The sequence below is a fragment of the Haliaeetus albicilla genome, chromosome 3 (genome assembly GCF_947461875.1).
Source record: "Haliaeetus albicilla chromosome 3, bHalAlb1.1, whole genome shotgun sequence".
Taxonomy (NCBI): domain Eukaryota; kingdom Metazoa; phylum Chordata; class Aves; order Accipitriformes; family Accipitridae; genus Haliaeetus; species Haliaeetus albicilla.
In genome coordinates, this window is record NC_091485.1 from 63045898 (window position 1) to 63067227 (window position 21330).

At 38.1% G+C, this 21330-nt stretch overlaps 1 protein-coding gene across 1 annotated transcript in view; it reads right to left on the minus strand.

The window, feature by feature from the left end:
• The window catches only part of TAF2 (TATA-box binding protein associated factor 2), a 64116-nt gene extending 43811 nt beyond the window's left edge, over positions 1 to 20305 (minus strand). The window contains exons 1-9 of the mRNA XM_069778631.1: positions 19375 to 20305; positions 17822 to 17876; positions 16858 to 17018; positions 7264 to 7382; positions 5767 to 5908; positions 5170 to 5401; positions 3752 to 3936; positions 3065 to 3178; positions 1652 to 1751 (exon numbers count right to left, since the gene is read on the minus strand). Coding sequence (XP_069634732.1) covers positions 1652 to 1751; positions 3065 to 3178; positions 3752 to 3936; positions 5170 to 5401; positions 5767 to 5908; positions 7264 to 7382; positions 16858 to 17018; positions 17822 to 17876; positions 19375 to 19427 — 1161 coding nt within the window. The 5' untranslated portion in view covers positions 19428 to 20305. The remainder of the gene's footprint in view (positions 1 to 1651; positions 1752 to 3064; positions 3179 to 3751; positions 3937 to 5169; positions 5402 to 5766; positions 5909 to 7263; positions 7383 to 16857; positions 17019 to 17821; positions 17877 to 19374) is intronic.
• Between the last annotated feature and the right edge of the window lie 1025 nt (positions 20306 to 21330).

Consider the following 21330-nt stretch of genomic DNA (forward strand, 5'->3'; position numbering starts at 1 on the left):
CTAACTCCTAAAAAGTACAACATACATAAGAAAGCACAATTTTGAAAAGTAAAGAAATTATTTAAAGACAGGAAAGCTTTTCATATCATTGTTCAAGCCATACGTCCTAACTAAACTTGTTTACAAACGCAAAGAGCATTTTAAAATCAGGGATGTTCCTCAGCATGTCAAACAATAATAAACCAGTAGACATTAGCAGTTAATACTTGTTCTGGCCCTGGATTGTGGGTCAACCCACAACAATATATCTAAAGAGTATTATTGTTTAATAAATAAGTTGTCTCTGACCAAATGAAATTAAGGTGATTACTATTTCCTTGCAGTGGAGAGTAATACTGGGTATACCTACACAGTAGACTGCAGCATATAGAAGTTCACCTTGACCTGCGCCTAAGCCAGACAGAAGCTGGCTCTGAACTGGAACATGAGTTTGAATATGTGTGATGCTGTGCCCATGTTAACAAGCACACTTCAAGGCAGGATGTTTGCATGGGATCACTATCACCCAACAGTCAACATAGCTTCTGAATCAAATCGGATCAGCTTGATCATAGGGAGAGTGAAGCGATGTCTGTCTGCAATCTAGTGTTAGTCAAGGAATTTCCAAGTGTTGATATGAACTGAAATTTATTGATTCATACCAACTTACACACTTTCATATATTGATAATACATTTAAAGCAGTAAGGACAGAACTGGAGGTGGTGACAGTAGCACCTCTTAGTTCTATGTGGAAGCACTTGGCTAACTCATAGGGAAGAACATGAGCAACTAACATCCATGCACGGAGCAGTGAACTCTCAATACAGACCTTCATCCAGTTCTGCTGTTCTCTATAGCACTTCCACCTTTAGCACAGACAGCACACGACTGGTGAGCTGAATGTACATTAGGCAGGTAAGGATATGGTATTGGGTCCCCATGTGACTAAGCCATGTACATGGGAGACCTTGGGGTTAGGAATCTAGTTTTTGGAATAGGAAGAATAAGAATGTGATGAAAGGAAGAAGATATATACCTTTCTGTGAATGAATGTTACTGGCAAAGAATGAGGAGTCACAACTGCTATCACTAGAAAGTACCTAACTCAGAGCATTACATCTGGAAATGTAAGGTATAAATAGAAATTTCTTTTCCAAGAAAAGAAATCCCTTCAACAGGGATTTTTTACTGTTTCATTATTTCAATTCAGTACTTAAACGATACTAAAAGGTACCTGATCTACTATTGATCCATGCTAACACTGGAGCCCTTCTGAGCTATACGGACAGCCATCACAGTATAACAAATTCACCAAATATATCTCCTTATGAATCCCATATTCTACTCTAAGTGTTAAAAAAGTACAATCTTTTTTTTACTTTTTCTTTCTGGCTTTGTGCAAAAGCCCAAACAAAAAGAGGAAAATTAATTGCACAGAGAGACAATGAAAATTATTATTCATAAGGTAGTCACAGAAACATATTTTGGTTAGTATGTTTGGTGTTTTTCCTTGCAGCAAGTGGTAAAAATATTTCAGCTCTAAGTTTTGTCACTACTAAGCATTTCTTTAGATTGCAATGCAAAACTATATTATATTCTGGTTTTATATTGCATCTTCTTTGATGCAAAATGTCTGAAAGATGTAGAAAATACCACTATTATGTTGTTACCTGTTTAATCCAGTGGCGATACTCATTAACACCAAAGGTTTTTTTCATCCAAAGGCCATAAATATAACCAGAGATTCCCTTTAGCACCCATTCATCTGACCTATAATAAGAAAGAAGCATGAATTATATCACTTCAGAAGGTATTTTGTAAGGGATGGTATTTTTAACCAGCTCAAAATAGCCACAAATTTCAGCAGGTTATATAACTTCTCTAAATCAATAGGAGTCTGATGAGCTGTGAACCAATTTATGTATGTGACTTGGCACCTGGATGGGACAGATGAAACTGAAAAACCAGTGAAAACTGAACTTTTACCACAGAAGCCCAGATTAAAATATAAAACCAAACTTTTAGCTGAAACAGTAACAATGAAACAGTGGAAATGGACACTAAAGTTAAAAAAACTGCTAATCTATAGGATCTTAATTTCTTGATAAACATCCCAATGGAATGCAGAAGATTTAGACAGCAAGTCGACAAAATACCTCTCTCACAATTTGGTGGACAGCCATTTAAACACCTCTTCTGAGAGTTATGTTCTAAGAGAGATAAACATGGACAAAAACTACAAAATGATCAAGAACTAGAATTCTAAACATAAGAATGACATACAGGGTATGATGAAGTGAATAAGACATAAAAAAAGGGAGTCATTATGAGGGAAGAAAAAATTGTCTTCACCATGGAAGTAGGCTAGAAATAAGGAAGAGAGCAAGAGAAATTAAAATAGTATAAACATCAGTTTAAAAAAATGTTGATTTCTTTTTTTTTTAAGCCAGGGGTACTCTGGGACATACACTTTTGCCATGACAAAAGTCATGGGCTCCTTGTCCCTGATACATAAAGTGCATGCAAAAGGCTATAAAATAAATACTTATCAGAACTGCAAGAGCCAGTTGGGGGAGATATTGAGAGATGGAGTTATAGGCAGCTTACCATCCCAACGAATTTGCCCATTTAACACTAATTTCTGCATTCCTCTCCCTGAACTTCTTCGTAATTTATTAGTCCTGTGCTCCACAAGTACTTCCTACGCATGCTACACTTCTTCATCCAAAATATCTGACAAAAATTTACTGATGATACAAAAGAGTCTCCCTTCTAAAACTTCCAGATGCCAAAGCACACTACAACATTCAGTAGCAATAATTTCTAAGAGAAGACACATTCAATCTCTACAGCCTTTGGAACCTTTATATCTCACACTCTCCCTTCAAACAAACAAAAATACTCATGGATTTTCACTTATTGAACTGGTTTTATTTATTTTTCCTTTTTGTTGTTTTTTTTCTTTCTTCTTTCTTCTACAGTAACTGTTTCACTTATTCTGATAAAAATGCAACTTGCAAATTAAAATTTGAGTTTCCTAGATTTTCCCCATTTTCTAGAGAGTACAATGGTAAAATACTTACCAGGACATTCTGGATATAAAACATCCAAAGAACTGCTGGGCCAGGGCCTGTGCTAAGCACCTCCTTGTCAGTGGAGTTTCATCTATAATCATTGCGCTGTGTAAGAGATTTGTGCTGGACCCCCATGAAAAGAAAATAACACAATATGAGCACCAGCTCCAAACAAAATAAGGGCCTTGCTTTAAAAGCCCAAACAAATAAAATAATTCCTTCACTGGTTTTGCAATGAGATAGTAACAACTTTTTTTTAATAGCCTTAATCCAGGCAGATCTCCTGCTATTATCATCCATATACAACTCTCTGTGTAGAGCCAAAGTAGTCTGGTTTAGCTGGTGAAACTCTTTTGGATTCCTGGTACCCTATCCCAGCTGAAGAAAAATAAAACATAATCAAACTTCTGCACTTAATTTGATCTTAAAATATTTCATGCATGGTGTTTCTAATTCAGTAAGAAAACCACTGCCAATTTTTTCTTAAAGAAGATACAAATCTAACATCTTTATAACAGATAAAATTGGAAATGGTGTTAAAAGCCTGTAATGTCAACAAAAGCCAGCCTTTTCAAACTAGAGAGCCCAAAGCTCAGGCTACAAAAATATTAAGAGCTTCATGTATTTCTCAATAGTCTTGGATCTAGAGCTTCTAGGCCTGTGGATTTAGAAGGTGCAATTTTCGCAAATACTAACCTGAAAATACTCATGGATGCATAAGCAGCTACTTCAACATAAGCTTCATCTATAAAAACAGTCTTGAAACAGGAGTACGGATAGCGGCAGGTAAGAATCTCCTCATAAAATTCAAACACCTCATGAAGGTATGACGTGGTATGTTTGAGCAATGGGAGAAGCTGTGGTAAGCAGAAGTGAGTCACCTACAAAGGAAAATTTGGTACGAGACTGACGAATACATTTAAACCATAAATATCAAGTATATTACATAACAGACCCCCCCCCCCCCCCCACGCCAACACAACAAAAATACAGCTGCTGTAAATTTGACCGAAAAAACTATTTTCAAGCTGTGATAATGACTATCATGGCAGAAAAGTGCACAAGGATGTCCATCTTAATTGCGAGAGCAACAACAGAAAAACAGTTTTTAGCAGGCAATGCACAATAACAATGTCTACCTAGTGATGTCTATCATTTAAAAAACACATGACATTTTTCTTTGATTTTGCAATCCAATATCTTTTGAAGATAGTATTTTTCTTTTATGCAGTAAAGAATTAGCTGTTTTCAAATCAGTCAAGCAGTGCTACTGTTTAGAAGACTTGTTACAGCTAAAACTACAAGTAACCCTTGATATTAATGTTTTTTCTACAAAATTATGATGCAGCCCATGACATTGACTTCAGCAGTGACACACGAACCAACCTGAGAATGATATATAACTTCAAGTTAGCTCTACAGAAGTCAAACTCTACAGAAATTTATCAGTTTGGGTTTTTCAAATATCAACAACTGATTTTTTTTAACAGCTATTATCTTCCACAAGTGAGTATGTCCCCCGCAGTAAAAGTCAACAGAATACCATTGCTGAGGACTAAAATCTGATGTTTGCCTTTAGATCAAGTGAAACATAGCTATTTCCCAGTATTTTCCTATCCTGCTTTCAAAATATACAGGCCAGTCTTTATAACTGGTAACTTAACCTGCCTGCCAAGTCCATCCTCACCCAACCTGAAACTACAGGTGTAAATATAAACTGGTGTACTTCAACATTATGACAACAATCTGTTAAGAATGAAAACTCAATGTTAAATTTAGTTCAGAAGACTACTCAATTGTGTAGCAATAATTTTCATCTACTACAAGTTAACAGTATGGGTTTAAAGTGATTTTGAGAAATATGCTTTCACTAACGCCAACTAAATTAGCCCCATAAATTCAGGCATAAATGGAATTACTGCTCATTCAAAGGCTTTACTTTGGAGATAAATTTAAATATAGGCATTACTAGGGAAATTTTATCATATAAGTATCCTAATGGAGGTTGTATCTAGACACACCCATATTTGACCAATATATACTGGTTGCAACATAATAGTCATAATTCTTTATTAAAAAAAAAAAAAAAAAAGGAGGCCTCTGAAGATTATTACCTCATGCATGTATGGATCAACAAGTATTTCAAAAGGTCCTATGGCCAAGGAGATGTTAGAAGCTGCAGTTGGAATAGTCAGCATGTAATGAAAAGTCTTCTTTCTCATATCGTGGGTATATACAGTTTCCACCAAATCTCCGTTTGAAACAGCCACCATTGCAGCATCTACAGTATACTCAAGTTTCCAGGTACACAACTCAGAATATGAATCAACACAAGGAAACCAAAACCTAGGGAAGTTAGGATTGGGGGAAAAATGGTTAACAATTATAATCTCTTTTTCACAGATGATTTTTCTCTCAAGTTCCAAACTACATTCTTAAATACTTTGCATGTTGACATACTGACTCCTACTATACATTAATTTTATAAAGCACTACAAGTTTCTTTGCCGTTACCTCCTGCTGAGTTATAAAGACTAGAAATCCTAATTACTAATCATTAGATGCTACTTCACATCCATAAACTCATTTCAAGCACAAACTAAGTTTTGAATTCTTACAGGTTTGAAAAATTCCAAAGAAATTATCTGTATTTCCTACAGTTTGAGATTAAATAGGAAATACAGTCTAACATTCAAAGACAGTTTTCTTACCTTGTAGAATTTTGATAACCACACGAAAAGACATGAGCCCCTCTTTCTGCCATGCTGCCCTCCATGTTGGGTACCACAAAATGAAGGCCTCCTTTTGGCTGGTCCAGAGAAAAGTTTATATGCACCTTCAGGACTTTTAACTCTGCAGCACCAAGACCGAAACTGGAGTAAATATATACAACTTACATGAAAATTATTTCAGAATAATCATTCAGTTTTGGACTCTTGGTCTCTCAAGATTATGTGTTTACTTCATTCTCACGGGCCTCCAGGTCCACTTACAAAGCACAGCTCACAAACTTAAAAACCTGAGACCTCTTAAGTTACAGGATGTGAATTTATAAGAATCTTTATTAATGAATAAAAACTGCAATTGGAGTTACATTTCATCTTCCAACTGCCCAGTAGTAAATAATCTTTATACACTGATTGTACCCTAACCATGGTCTCCTTTGTGCCTTGCTGAAATAATTTTCTAGAAAAACCGCATGTATCAGGCACATTCTTAAAAGACATGTTATTGTCATTTGCAGTTTCTTAAAACCTCTTATTATAGTTAAAGCTTTTCCTGTAATTTCAGTGTCTTTGCTTTGGTTTAGTTTCACAGAAATCTCACCTATGAATAGACTGGCAAAAAAAGAAATTCAAGCATATGGTGAAATTTATCCAACAAGTCTCACCATATTTTGGCATTCAAACTTTGAAAAGAAAAATTATACCTGTTTGAATATTTTCCCTTCTAGGCTTGCAAGTAAGACAACAGGAACTTAAACAAAAATTAAAATAAACAAAAGTGTCTTCCCCATTAAGGTGTATCTGACAACACTGCATGAGCCAGCTTCATGATACAGTTGTTATTATTCTCTCACAGGTCTCTCAAATCCACGGGAAAAACTGAAAAAACCATGTAAGAAAATAATACAAGAAACTAATAACATCCATGCAAGAAAGTTATCAATACTGGAGAGTGATTTATTAAAAGTTACTTGCTCCACAACCTAGTATACTAGTTATAAAGTAGTCTACTTTTCACTACCAAAGCAATTTTATAATGACCATTCTTCAAAGTGAGATGGGAAAAAAATAATATAGCTCTTTAAAAAAAGATGTATATAGATATATCCTTGTCAATGATTTTCTTTGTTGGATCATATATATCGTGAGCAGCGTCAAAGTTACAATTTAGCACCCAATATACTCCATTACACCCACTTCCTCATGTATACTTCTGGGCTCATGACTACCCAAGAGTTTGTTTGTAAGGAGTGTTAAGAAACCTTACAACCACTTCTCTATATTACCAAGAAGTGTGAAGGTATTTTTCAGACTTCACCTGGAAAGATATTGGTGAAGAAAAAGGAAACAGTAACCATCATTTCACAAAATAATGCAATGCTACTTCCATTTATTTAAGTGTATTATCTTCCTATGCAAACTCGTAGCTAACAGCTCTGTGGCATCTTAAATCAAGCTTTCAGTGTTATCTCTTTACTTTACCATCAACATGTTTCCACAGCTCTGAGGGAACCTTAATGCAGAGTTCTCCATTTCCAGCATCTGGGTCCACAGCACTGACTGCGGCAGCATAGGCATTGGAAAAATAGTTGAGATTCCTCCTGTCAGAAATACCCAGTTAATTCTTAAAGTACATGCTGATCTACAAAAAACAACCTCAGAAGTTATATGATTTCTATACTGAAATTCATGGTACATGTTCAACCAGGTATTTTGTTTTGTTTTTAAAGGAGTGGAGGGAAAAAGGAGGAGTAAAGATGAGATTTCAAAACCCAGAACTTCAAACTAGGCTCTTACAAAAGTGATCAAAAAGACTTAAGCAGTAATAATCCCCAATAAATTAAATGAGAAATGCTCAGTGTTCTCTTCTTCCCAATAAGAATAATATTTACGTTTATTGGAATAGAAATTAATTTTTATTTTTTTTTTTTTAGAAAATTTTGGATTAAGTTTGTATGTTTATTCTAAAGATCTGTCTTGAAGATCTGCCTCCTCATATATTGCACTTTTGCTTTTATGTTGTTTTTCTAAAAGTAGCAAGATTTTAGATTGGCAATGGTATTTTCCCCCCTCTTAGCCTGATGGATAGGAATAGTTTTATTTTAGGCACTTGTAAATATCACATAAAATATTATATGGTAGAGTTCTCACCTTAATACACACACAATGAAATATATATTATACTTTTCAGTCCCTAGAAACAAATTTTTTGTTAAGTGTTACCACAATTGGTTTATTTAAGATGCAGGCGCAAATTTTTGTAATCAGGTTTGAGCTGTTTAAGCTACTATATATTAGCTGCTAATTGACTGCACATTTCATTCCAAAGTCATACCATTACTTCAGTTATGAGCCATTACTTCAGTTATGAGTTAGATTAACTTTTCTACTGAAATGAGCAGGAACATGCATATGTCCACTGCTAAAGTGATTATGAGCAGGATGCTATCTTCTTACTATTTAATGTGTTTAAGTTCAGATACTGGAGGATGACCAGTCAAGTCCAAAAATAACCCTGCTTTTGCATCTTTATGCGATAGCTTTTATACTCTTTCAAAATGGATTTTTAAACTGTGCAAAACATGGGAGCAAAACTTTTCTTAATTCTAATCCTCTAGTACACAGAGTTCTTCAAAAGCTTGCACAACTCTATACCTGAAGAGAAAGTGTTTGAAATACTTACCACCTTTTTTTCCAGAATTTAGGTACCACTGATGAAACCAACCACTGTGGGGGCAGAGCCACAATCAAGCATAAAGCTACTGTAGAATCACAGAATAGTTTGCATTGGAAGGGACCTTTAAAGGTCACCTAGTCCAACCCCCCTGCAATGAGCACGGACACCTTCAACTAAATCAGGCTGCTCAGAGCCCCATCCAACCTGACCTTGAATGTTTCCAGAGATGGGGCATTTACCACCTCTCAGAGCAAACTGTTCCAGTGTTTCACCACCCTCACTGTAAAAAATGTCTTCCTTGTATCTAGTCTGAATCTACCCTCTTGTAGTTTAAAACCATTACCCCTTGTCCTATCACAACAGGCCCTACTAAAAAGTCTGCCTCCCTCTTTCTTATAAGTACCCCCTTTAGGTACTGAAAAGCCGCAATAAGGTCTCCCTGGAGCCTTCTCTTCTCGAGGCCAAAGAATGCCAACTCTCTCAGCCTTTCTTCATAGGAGAGGTGTTCCAGCCTTCTGATCATTTTTGTGGCCCTCCTCTGGACCCGCTCCAACAGGTCCATGTCTTTCCTGTGCCAAGGACCCCTGAGCTGGACGCAGTACTGCAGGTGGGGTCTCGCCAGAGCAAAGGGGCAGAATCACCTCCCTTGACCTGCTGGCCACACTGCTTTTGACACAGCCCAGGATACAGTTGGCTTTCTGGACTGCTGTCCTGGTTTCTGCAAGCGCACATTGCCGGCTCATGTCCAGCTTTTCATCCACCAGCACCCCTAAGTCCTTCTTGGCAGGGCTGCTCTCAATCCCTTCATCCGCCAGTCTGTATTGATACCGGTGGTTGCCCCGACCCAGGTGCAGGATTACCGCACCACAATGGAGTAAATTAACTTTTGGCTGCAGACTCCACTCTTCCATGGAATCTGAAGTCCACACAAAGCAGACATGACCTCATTTCAGGATTTTACTTTCATCTAACCATTCTCTATTCACCACCCACAGAGAAAACAGCATTCAACCCAAATTACAGTACCTTTCTTGGAAGAATGAAGGGTAATTAACCATGCCAGCATCATCCTATAAGTCTAGGTATGTCAAACACCATGCTTATATTCCTAGCCTTCCACATCTAAAAAACTTTGCTAAAACACTGAAATATATTGAGAACATATTTTCATGCAGTTTTTCATCTTTGGCAATAATAGTGCACAAATTCCCTGGCACCACTACCAAGACTGAGAATGTTAGGAGCAGTAAACTCGTCTACTTTGCTTGGAAGCTTCTGAAAATAGGACGTGAATAGTAAATGGGAGCATATGAACATAGAAACACCCAAATCTCAAGTCTTAATACATAATCATTTTTTCCTTTTTCATAGCTGAACTGTACCTAAAGATAGGATATGATGCCAACAAGCTTTAAAAGCATAAGGTTGAATTTTACACTGGAATATACTACAACTTCAGCTATGGTTCCAGAACAATTCAAACCAACTTAAACTCCAGCTGATGTGCTGTCTCCTAGTCTCAGCCACACATTCCTACTCCCTCACTCATTAAGGAGACTACTGTTCAGCCGACCCTGTGGTGATGCAGCTGAAAGTGCCAAATGGAAAAAAAAAGTCTTTTTTTTTTTTTTTTTGCAGACAGCTTTCAGTTGGTTTTAGCTCCCTGATCTGACATAGAGGGGTCAAAGAATGTGATCTTAACCACCCCAACCAATGTTGCTTTAAGCTGTCTTCATATGGGATCCTAGGAAGGCAAATGAATAACATCTTTAAAAAAAAGACTGCATGACTAAAAACTATCTTAGTAATTAAAGAAACTAGCAACAGAAAACAACATGTTCTGTTAGATTGTAAAGTCTCAAAGTTTTTAAACTGGTCCTGAAAATTCACTATTACTGACAGGGGATCCCTTTCCAATACATCAATGAGAATTTGTTCCAAGTTTGACGATAGTGATGAGCATGTGGTTACATTTTAAACATCAATAGGTTCATAGACAGGAAAAGGTTATGATTTTATAGCAAGAAAGGTAGATTCCAGAGGGCTTAACATTTTATGGAAAACAGTCTATTCTGATATTTCTATTTTTGCGAAGTGTTCCAATTCAAATGGGTGATTCATTGTAAAAGGAATCCATTAAAGGCTTAGTACCACGGATTAATTTTTTCATAGGTTGAACTATTCTCAATAAACTGGATATGGCCATTTTAACAAAAACAGACCACATGCCAAAAGTTACAGCCCAAGGAACAAAGATAAATTTTCCAAATGCTAAGTGTAGGTTGACAATGAAGAAGTAATATGCATTCATGTTTTTTCCTGGTAGACATACATTCTATTATCAGAATTCACCAAAAACACTGTTAATTACAGCCCAAGTGCATGCTTGTTGACTGACTGGAAACAAGCGATCCTGCTGAGACTGATTTTTTAAAGCTACTCAGTGATTCCAAATACCTCCATGTCAACTTTCCATAGCATCTCTCACTACTAGCTGCAGCGGTGCTACTTAACTGTTACATAGCCCAAACATAGTTTATAAACCACTTTCTTTCTACGGTACTTAAGATCAACTTGGCAAAATAAGTTCTTTGATCCACATGTAATTCATTACTCTTCATTACTAGTAATTAATGTACTATTCTACTTTGCTTCCAGGATACAATTAGCACTTGGGTTTGGAGTCCAACCCCAAAATATATGATACAGCATATTTATATATATATTTCTCATATGTACACATATAGGTAATTTATTGATAAGGCAATAATTTGAATCTTTGGCACACTGAAGAACCTAATTTTCATTCTTGCCCAAGGTTAAGGGCTTTGCCATCTCTTTCTTCAAAAGTTCTCTACACCTCTGTTTATTTCTAATAAAGTCTATCATGAATTTACAACTAGATGAGCATCATACCAGTGGAAACGAAGGCTATTTATTGCAGCAAAACAACACATGCTTAGTCCACCAGTAATTTCTCTATTTTGTGCATAGGCTAAAGGCTTGATCACTGACTTCTCAGAAGAAAGAATATTGCAAGACATGCCCTGAAGGCTACGATATTGCACTCTCTCACAGGTTACTGCTGCTTGTAACTAAAGCAACAGTGAAGTTGGAGGATATCAAAATATCTTCATATTTTTAATGTTTAAAAACTACAGGCTTCAAGTTTAAAGAAAAAAAAAGCTGAACTAGTGAATGAACAGGTATACACTGCTAAAGGTTAAAATCACACTGAATAGAGTACCTATGCACAGGAAAGCATCATGTGCACATCAGCTAGCTATACAAAAACATACTTTCCTTTACAAAGAAGTAATAATGAAATGCAGTAGCTTCTCAACCCTGCACCACAGTTACCACACAAACACATGAAGCACATAACCAGGCAACAGCAGGATCACCACAAACTTCACTTATCACAGATCAAACCACTGCATCAAAACTCCAAACTTTAGCTGCGGCTATTTAACAGTTTACAATCTTACCCTTAGGATTAAGAAAACTGAGATCTCCTTTGCCCATTTCAACATAAAAGAGGCTGAGATACAAGCAGTTGTCTCAGCAGTAAGAATACAAGCTGTGGGATTTCTGTGTACTACAGCCCAGAAAAATAAATCCCACTTCCCTTATATTGACAGAATCAAGAAAGCAACAATTTACAAGGAAAAGAGGGAAGATGAGGAGGACAGAGGCAGCTGTAACACTCAACAACAGCAGCCCTACGACAAGACCCAAACAGACATTCTCCAACACTATTTGCAGTCTTTGCAAGATTTCAAACTCTTCCTTAAAAGTATGAGCAAAATGGGATTCTCTGCCACCTTGTGTACATATGGTAAAACTATCTGAATTGTTCTACACCTTACAGCACTGTTTAGATGTTTGCTCAGTCAGGGAGAAATTGACTGCATTATGTAAGTTCATCCATCTATTCCGATATGAAAAAGCTATGATATCCTGAAGCCTCAGGAGGAAACTGCAAGATGGAAGACTGACTTTATTTCTAGATAAAACTTTTAAAAAGTTGTCTCAGTTGTTACCTGAAATTATGGTTTGGGACTGATGGATAAACTGGCAAATACATCAAATGCACCAATTAAAGGTTTCTAACATTTCCTACAAAATTCACCAATTTTTAGTTACCTTTTTAATGAGGGGGTTTTTTGTCATTCAGCAGAAGTGCCAATATACAAGACCAAAAAAAATCGTTTCACCTTCTGCAACACAGAAAATGTGAAATGACAGATACCACATATCAATGATTTTTGCACCAATAAATGATAAAACCCAAAAGTGTTACTTGAACCAAAAAAGTTGAATGTTGAAATTCAAAACAAAAAGCTGATATGACAGATCTCACCCAAGAAATAGCAGAGAACATCATGATGAGGCAAACAACTTCAGCTGGCGCTACTTGTAGTTCATAAAGCTCTCTTTAATCCTGACTTTCTCAACCCTCTTTTAACTATGTTTTCTTGCATGCCAAAATTTGCACAACATCAACAATTAACCACCTCACTTGACCTTCACCTCATATCAGCAAACATAACCTCCTAAGTCAGGCATGCTGTAGCAAGTCTTCCCAAATAAATAGTTATAGTGGTTTTAAATATGGAAGTTTCCATTTTTAATTGAATTCTGTTGCTAGCTGAGGGAGTGAGAAGTCTTTAAAATATTTTAACTTCGATAAAAAAGGTAGGAAAGAGTCCATTAAATTAAAAACTTTTTCTACATACTTTATTTATTCTTTTAGAAATCAATATTTAAGAAAACCAAAAGCATTATCAAAAGCAAGAAGATGGTTGTGTATAAAACCTTAAAACTTGGACTTATTTTTTTATTTGCTACACACCACAGGAAAGAGTAAAGATATAAACCAAATTATTTTAAATAAATAGGTTGCTAAGAACCATCTTCATTTCAGATTTACTAGTTTAACAGACTACTGAAGAAAACTGTGCAAAAGATAACTATCCCTGTAACATTAGAAACAAAACCTGATGACTGATCTGTGTCCTGTTCAAAATAATTGATATACCTAGTTAAGCTGCAAGAGTACAAAGGACATCATCACTAAATTTGCCATACAAACGAGAACTTGGAAGAGATGATGATGACTAGGTAAAGACTACTACAAACCACTACTGTTTCTAGAAGCAGTTCTTTTGAAGAAGGGCAGAGGAAACCCACTGACGAATTTTTTGGGGGGAGGTACTAATTCAAGTGTTTTTAGATTTCTAGCATTTCTGTTTGTAATCCTGCCTTAAGAGCAGAGATGCTGTATTTAATCAAAACTTAGCTACCATCATGCTCAATACCCAATTATGATCAGGTATTTCAATGGAAAAAATACACATCTCATCTAATACTTTGTAACCCATGTAGCCTTTGACTTCTGAGATACAGAAAAGAGACATACTAGTTTTTCGTTAAGAATATTTGGTGATCTCTCTCATAACTATGAATAACACAGGAGTTATGAAATACTGAGACTTTCTATTAAATTGCAATGTGAAAAACTGCAGCAGTGAAAACCACAGGCCACGGTAGCCCTGTGTGAGACAGTATTTCACTCTGCATGCGTTGTCCTCAAATTTCGTTCACCTCTCTTAAACAGGACAATATGAAAAAAAGGATGATGTTCCACTATACCACTAGGATGCTAAACAAAGAAATTAACTTTCTCCACAAAATGATACACAATTATCTCTCCTGATCCCTTTCTTAACATAATGGAGTGCTCAGATAATTTTAAATGCTGCTCCTTTCTCACATCTTCCAGAAGTTATTCAGGATTCAGTTATTACAGAATCGCAGGATGGCTGAGGTTAGAAGGGACCTCTGGATGTCATCTGGTCCAACCCCTCTGCTCAAGCAGGGCCACATAGAGCCAGTTGCCCAGGACCATGTCTAGACTGCTTTTGTGTATCTCCCAAGAATGGAGACTCCACAACCTCTCTGGGCAAATTGTCCCAGTGCTCAGTCACTCTCACAGTAAAAAAGTGTTTCCTGATGTTCAGAGTGAACCTCCTGTGTTTCAGTTTCTGCCCATTGCCTCTGGTCCTGTCAGTGGATACAAGTTAAAATACATGAAATTCCATCTGAATACAAGAAAATGCTTTTCTACTGTGAGGGTCATCAAACACTGGAGCACATTGCCAAGAGAGATTGCAGAGTTTCCATCCTTGGAGATACACCTACCCCAACTGAACACAGCCATGTGCAGCCTGCTCTAGCTGACCCTGCTTGAGCAGGGGAGTTGGACTAGGTGATCTCAAATAGGTTCTTTCTAACCTAAAGGACTCTGTGATTTCATATCACCTGCTATTAAACATGTATAGCACTTTCACTAGAAGTTCTTTAACAATTCTGCAAACTGTAAATTCAACTAAGCCAGTCAAAAGAAGGTGTGATAACACAAACATAAGTTTCAGTAAAATCAAAAGAGTATACTTAGTGAAAATATTTGCCCATGGCGCTTCTCTTACCAAAAAACAAACTGATACGAGATTTCTACCACAGTCTCTTCCCATATCATTTCCCCAAAACATATGGGAAGCTACATGTTTTTAAACTTGCTCTTCAATATCAGATGGTGAATAATTTGAAACATTTCCTTTCAAATTTCAAAGTGAGTTTAGACAGCGTACTAGGACTTATACCCTCATCTACGATGCTAATAAATAATGAAAGTCTGATTCCTTGGGAAAGGCCAAAACCTTTACTTTCTAGCTCTTCAGAACAATTAGAATCCCCTGAATGAGGATTCTGAATTTTTGACTTGCCGAGCAATAGCAACAAGAACAACAACAACAAAATCAACTCACAAAACAGACAGAACTTACAGAATTAACAGACTCAAGTGGTTCAGTGTCAGAGCTCAAAAAAAAGTCAGAACTCTGATATCCAATTCAGTGTCCTATACAAATGAACATTGTATATGCAAACTTAATTATTTAAACTCTTGCATAAGTGGTGAATAAAGGAATATAGAGTCTGCCATAAACAAACAGTTCAACTCCCAAGGATGCATAACTTAGGATAAAAAGTAGGACTTGAATCTCAGTACCCGAACAACAGAAGTTCTCTTTAATACTCTAGTTTTCAGACAACAGTCAGAGAATTTAAGTCAGGTTTAACCTGAAAACTGAGATGGGCTAAAAAACATCTCAAAGGTTCTAGTCATTAAGGCAATGGTTAGACAACCTGTTACAGACCTAGCTACATCATTTGAGAATGCCACCATTCTCACAAGTCTAACCAGCAGGACTGTATGAACACTCTGCAGTTTGCTTCAGTCTACCCAGTTCCTATCTGTCTTCATCAGCTGTATGAGTTAACCACGGTGATATCATCTCTGAAGCTGCTTACTGAGCCCTTTCCATCTTTTCAGCTAGCAAATCTCTCAGAGCAATCACTGTCCAAGGGGATACAACAAATAGCTGAAGGACAGTAATAAGCACCTTAATTTCATAGTCCAATAGTTAACCTGACACAGTCACGTGATTTGCCTTATTCCTATTAATTGTTTCAAAGTAATAAGCTAATTATATATAAGGCTATCTAGACATTTAATAAAATCAGAAACAATTCTTACAAAATCTTCTTAGGAAAATGGGAAATATTCTCAAGAACTTTGATACCATGTGAATATTCTTAGGCTTAAAAGTAGGAAGAAACAAAAATGATCACCCATCTGACATTACACATCATAAACATCGGACAATTTTTGCAGGACAAATTATTGGAACATAATAGTTTTGGTCTACATAGTATTATACTGATGCAACCAAACTGATTTAACCAACTGTGCTGGAGTAAAAAACAAACAAAACAGAAACAACAAAAAAACCCACAAAACCCAAAACTAAGGGCAATCCTCTCACGTGGTACTCTCATATGAATGTAGCTGCACCAGTGTAAAATGTTCTCTACAAGAATATAAACAAAATGCTATTGCCACAATAATGTAACCACATTTTCTTTAAATAAATGAAAGTAAAAGTTGGGCATAGATAAACCTGAAGTCCATCAATGATAAAACATTTTAGCCAAAGATATTTTCTTACCAAGGAAAAATGCATGAGAAGCACAGTTTCCTAAAGCACCGAGAATACTACTAGCATCCACCACTTTTTTCCCCATAAAGTACTTTTAAAAAAGTTTCTGATACTTTTACAAAACAATACAACAAAATGTTAGTAAAAGAAATCCTAAAGAAGAATAGCGTAAGAGTCAAAATTATTGCCAAAATAATTCCCCAAAATTAAGTCACCATACCAAAAGTTACCGTTAGGAAATCACCAAGTAAAACTTGCCAGTACAGCAAGAAAATAGGTCATGCTTAAAAGCAACAGAAGACGCTACATCTACAGAGTTTTAAACATATCACTTACTGCTTTGACTCATGGTGACAAACCTCCAGCGTTGGATCGTTATAGATGAAAGCTGCTTCTAAATCGTTGACTCTTACTCTGTAAATCCGGCACTGTTTACTGTTCAGTTTGATTCTATTCAGGTTTGCAACTGTGGGAAATATTGTCAGTTCCACATAACCCTATGAAAACACAAATCAAAACCTTCTATAAAATATTTACCAACTGACAAAGTAGAGATATATAAAAAAAATATTAATGCATTTCAAAGAAAAATCATAGGTAGAAAAAAGTTAATTTCTTATTTAAAAAAGAAACTGGTTTGCCTTTTTAGAGGTCTAGAATACATTTTCATGCATACCATTTAACAGGTGCTTTCCCAGCTGTGAAGTAAAACAAAACACTTCAACATGACTGACAATCATGCTTGTTAGTAGCATCACTGTGTTTTAGGTTCTGGTATCTGTGCTTAAGACAACGATTTTTAAAAACTAAGCAGAAGTTTTAGGTTCTGGTATCTGTGCTTAAGACAACGATTTTTAAAAACTAAGCAGAATCCATTTAGGCAGATATTTAAATTCACAAAAAACCTCCATGATTTCAGGCCTGAAATCATGAAAGTCTCCTCAAAGCCCCCATGAACTCACATATAAGCTAGAAAACTCTATAACGCTATCCCTAACACCAGCTAACACCATGTTGAACATAAATTTTGAATTGCAAATTGCTTTGTAATATTATTTACAATGCAGCGACCTTCTTTTAGAAAGCTTTTCCTTACAGAGATTAAAGTGTTCACAGTTAGAAGGTATTTTGATGCATCTCAAGAAATGACAGATTTATGAGAGGCATCAGATTAGGAAGCATAAAATATAAAGAATCTGAACAACATAATCAGCTTGTGTGTGCAGTTGTTTCCTCTTAAAGCATGAAGAAAACCCAGACTTCTAACCTCTACTTTCACGTTTTATTAAAAAATACTTACTACAACAGACTTTCTCTGAAAATTTATGTTGTTGATACAAACTACCTGGTGAGTTGTGCTGGGGAAAAAAAAAAAAATTAAAATAAGTAAGGTTTTGCACAAATGCCAGCATTTAAAATATTCTAACCCAGTTTTAAAAAAATAGAGAGCTCACACAGGATGTATGTACATATAGATAAATACTGCATATAGCATATACTTATATAAGAATTCATGATTGTCTAATCTCTGACATGGTCCAAAACAAATAATGAATAGAAGCTGCACACAAGGTCAGAAAAGTTCCAATAAAATCAAATATAGTATCATACTAGTATGAATATTATTAGTAATACAGGAAGACAACAACATCGCTTTCGAACATCACGTAACAATATGTAAAAATATAGTATTACTAATGGCATAGAATCAAGTTCTAACACTTTAGTGATGTGCAGTATTAGAATTGGCACGCAGCCATAGTATTTGCAATCAGAGACCTGTGGAAAATCTACCTGGTGAGTTGACTCTCACACATAATTTACATAAGCAGGTACTACACATGAAAAAAAATATAGTATGTGCTTTTACAATTAGTATGTCATAAGAATTCATTACTTTAAACAATATATATTAATCAAGATAGGTGTTTTAAACAAGTCAAATGCATTTGCGTAAGTTTTCAGTGACATATTAGAACTCCTGGTAAATAAAACTCTGATTTAAAAAATGGAAGATAAAATAGTAATTCCAATTTCTTTAAAAATCTACAAGTTATTTCTCTATTTTTTCTGTAGTTGGTGGCATCTTCACCACACTTCACAGTAGCGCTATTCATGACTCAAGATACAACCTTGTAATAATTCAACTTTTATGCCACATCACACATTATATGCACATACTCATGTACGCTGTGCATTAAAAAGTGACTTTGCTTCATTTGAGCATGTTCAATAAAAATTCCTACAAGAGAATGGTAACATCTAGTATCCAATGATGGATTCAAACATTACCTACACATTAAAATGTGTATGATAACAAGAGTGATTCTATTTAGAAATACATTTGTGTTACAGATTTGTGAAGAAATCAAGGAGGTAGAACAGAAATACATAAAGATCCACTGAAATCCACAACCGCTTTACAGCTTGGTTACAACCAAAATAATCAACGTGTAAAAATGACAATTTGGTTAACAAAGCTGCCTGCCGCAAATGCAAGCATTTTTTCAATATATAAAAAAAGCCCTAAGTCAAAAAGGGGTTGACACAGCAGTAAGAATGAAACATGATAGCATGGTCTGTAGTGCCGATATTGCGTGGAGAGATCTCCAAGGTTTGAAGAGCACAACGTAAATATCTTTATGAGATTGCATGGTTGACAGACTCACTGTCCATGAGTGAGTCCATTTACACAATAAAACATACACCTACAACACATGTTTTCTGAACGCAAGCTACAGCATAAGCAGTAGTTCCAACCTTCTCAGGTAAATAATTACTGATCAGCCTGTGGCCTGTTTCAAATGTGCAGTGGTCTCAAGTATAGCTACTTTAAAAAAAACGGATACTTATAATTTATAGGGTCTTGGGCTCTCAAATCCTTTGTCTCCTTTCTTCCTATTCATCCTGAATAGCAGCACTAAAGACACACTGCTGGCCGTCAGACTGGCATCAACATCATCCTCGCTCGATGGGTCCTTCGATTTTTCCCCACGTCAGGCCGTATTTGATCACTCATCTCCCCAGCTGATCTGTGACTCCCCACAGTCAGGCATCTTCAGCTCGAACGAGCACCATAGTTACAGCGCAAACAACATTCAGTCTTTCCACATAACCCCTTCACGAGTGCAGCGCACAACCCCTCTCTCCACTGGGGGTACGATACCAGTTCAGAGGCGCTGCGTGCTTCCTCTCCGCGGAAGCCACGTAAATCAACCGGCTCAAGGGGCAGCGGAGGTGGGAGCTACTGAATCAGGAAGGCCGCGGCCGCGGCGGCTGGGCAGGCACGGCCGAGGGGTCCCCTCTCCCGGGACAGCCGGCGGGAGCAGCACCCTCCGCTGACAGGGGGGAGAGGCGCTGCCGGGAGGGGGCGAGAGGCCCGGGGGCGGGGAGCGCAGGCGGCGCCGCAGAGCCCCCGCGGCCCGGCCTTATCGTCGCTGCGGACGCGGGCGTCGCTCCGGGCGGCGGCTGGGCTGGCGCCTCCCGCGGGTCGTTCTCGTCCGGGGCGGTCGGCTGGGGCCGGCCGGCATGGAGGGCGGGGGCGGCCCACCGGCAGGGCGCGGGCTCGCCGGGCCGCGCGACGCTCCCCCTCAGCAGCACGCCCGCCGGGCCCCGCCAACGCTCTCCCCCTCAGCAGCGGCCGCCATTTTGTCAGTAACCTTTGACCCCTGGCGGTTGAAAGGTCACAGCCCGTTTAGCGGCGCTTGCTTCCTTGAAGGTTGGAAAGTCCGTTGGAATCTTGTTTTTCAGAAGGGCGGTGTGCCGATGTCAGAGGAAGCCATAGGCCAAAACAAAAAAAAAAAAAACAAAACCAAAATAATCCAACCGACGTTTATGGGGGTGCGCGCATGTCCTCGCGCGCATGCGCCCTGCGGGCTCAGGCAGGCGCGCGGGGCAGGGAGGCCGCCGTTGGCGCATGCGCACGCGCTGCCCAGGGCGGGGGCGCGGCCGGTGCCCGCCCCGCGGGGGGAGGAGCCCCGTCCCCGTGGGGCCGGGGGCGGCTGCGGCACGGGAGCGGCTGCTAAACCTAGCGGGGGAGCGGGGGGAAGGGGGGAAAGGAGGCTCCCGTGGGGTCTCCCGCTGCCTGCACTGGGACTCGTAGCGCTCCAGCGACTGAGGAGCGCTGACCCCCGCTGGAGGGGCCAAACTAAGGTCACCTGAACGCACCCGGGGGCCTGGCTCACGGGAGCGCACTGAAACACTTCAGTCTTCACTTTTGAGCCGAAAAAGGATTTAAGACGGCAACGACGCTGCTGGAAAACATGGCACAGAGCCACACCGTGAGACTGGGTCCGATGGCCTCTTCCCTCCCACCCCGCGTGTGCTGCGCAGCGGCTTCAGTTACAGCGTCAGGAGGACACAATCTGAAGTTTCTTCACCACTGAGATTTGTTCTTTTATAAGCGAGTTTTGATCCACCTATTTATATTAAAATAAATGCTGGCATGAGAGAAGGTAATGGAGCTAGCCCTTTCAGCATCAGCAGTTCTTGAAATTTAGAAAGCAGCGGCTCGTTTCCAATGTCTGACAGAACAAGAAGCACCGTGAACACGCAGAGTGATTACACACACAAAAATAATTTAGATAAACCTGACTCATTACCTCAGTATTATGATACAGCTCTATTCACATAATACTTAAATTCTTGCTTGTTTCACAAACAAAACCCCATGTAAATATACACTCTTGTATCGCAGACTACAAGACTATTAACTGTCTTTGTGTATGTTGGCCAAGGCACCTTCTGTGATGCAATCGAAGTTATTTCCAAGGCTTTCACATTCACATTACCATTGATCTCTCCGAGAGG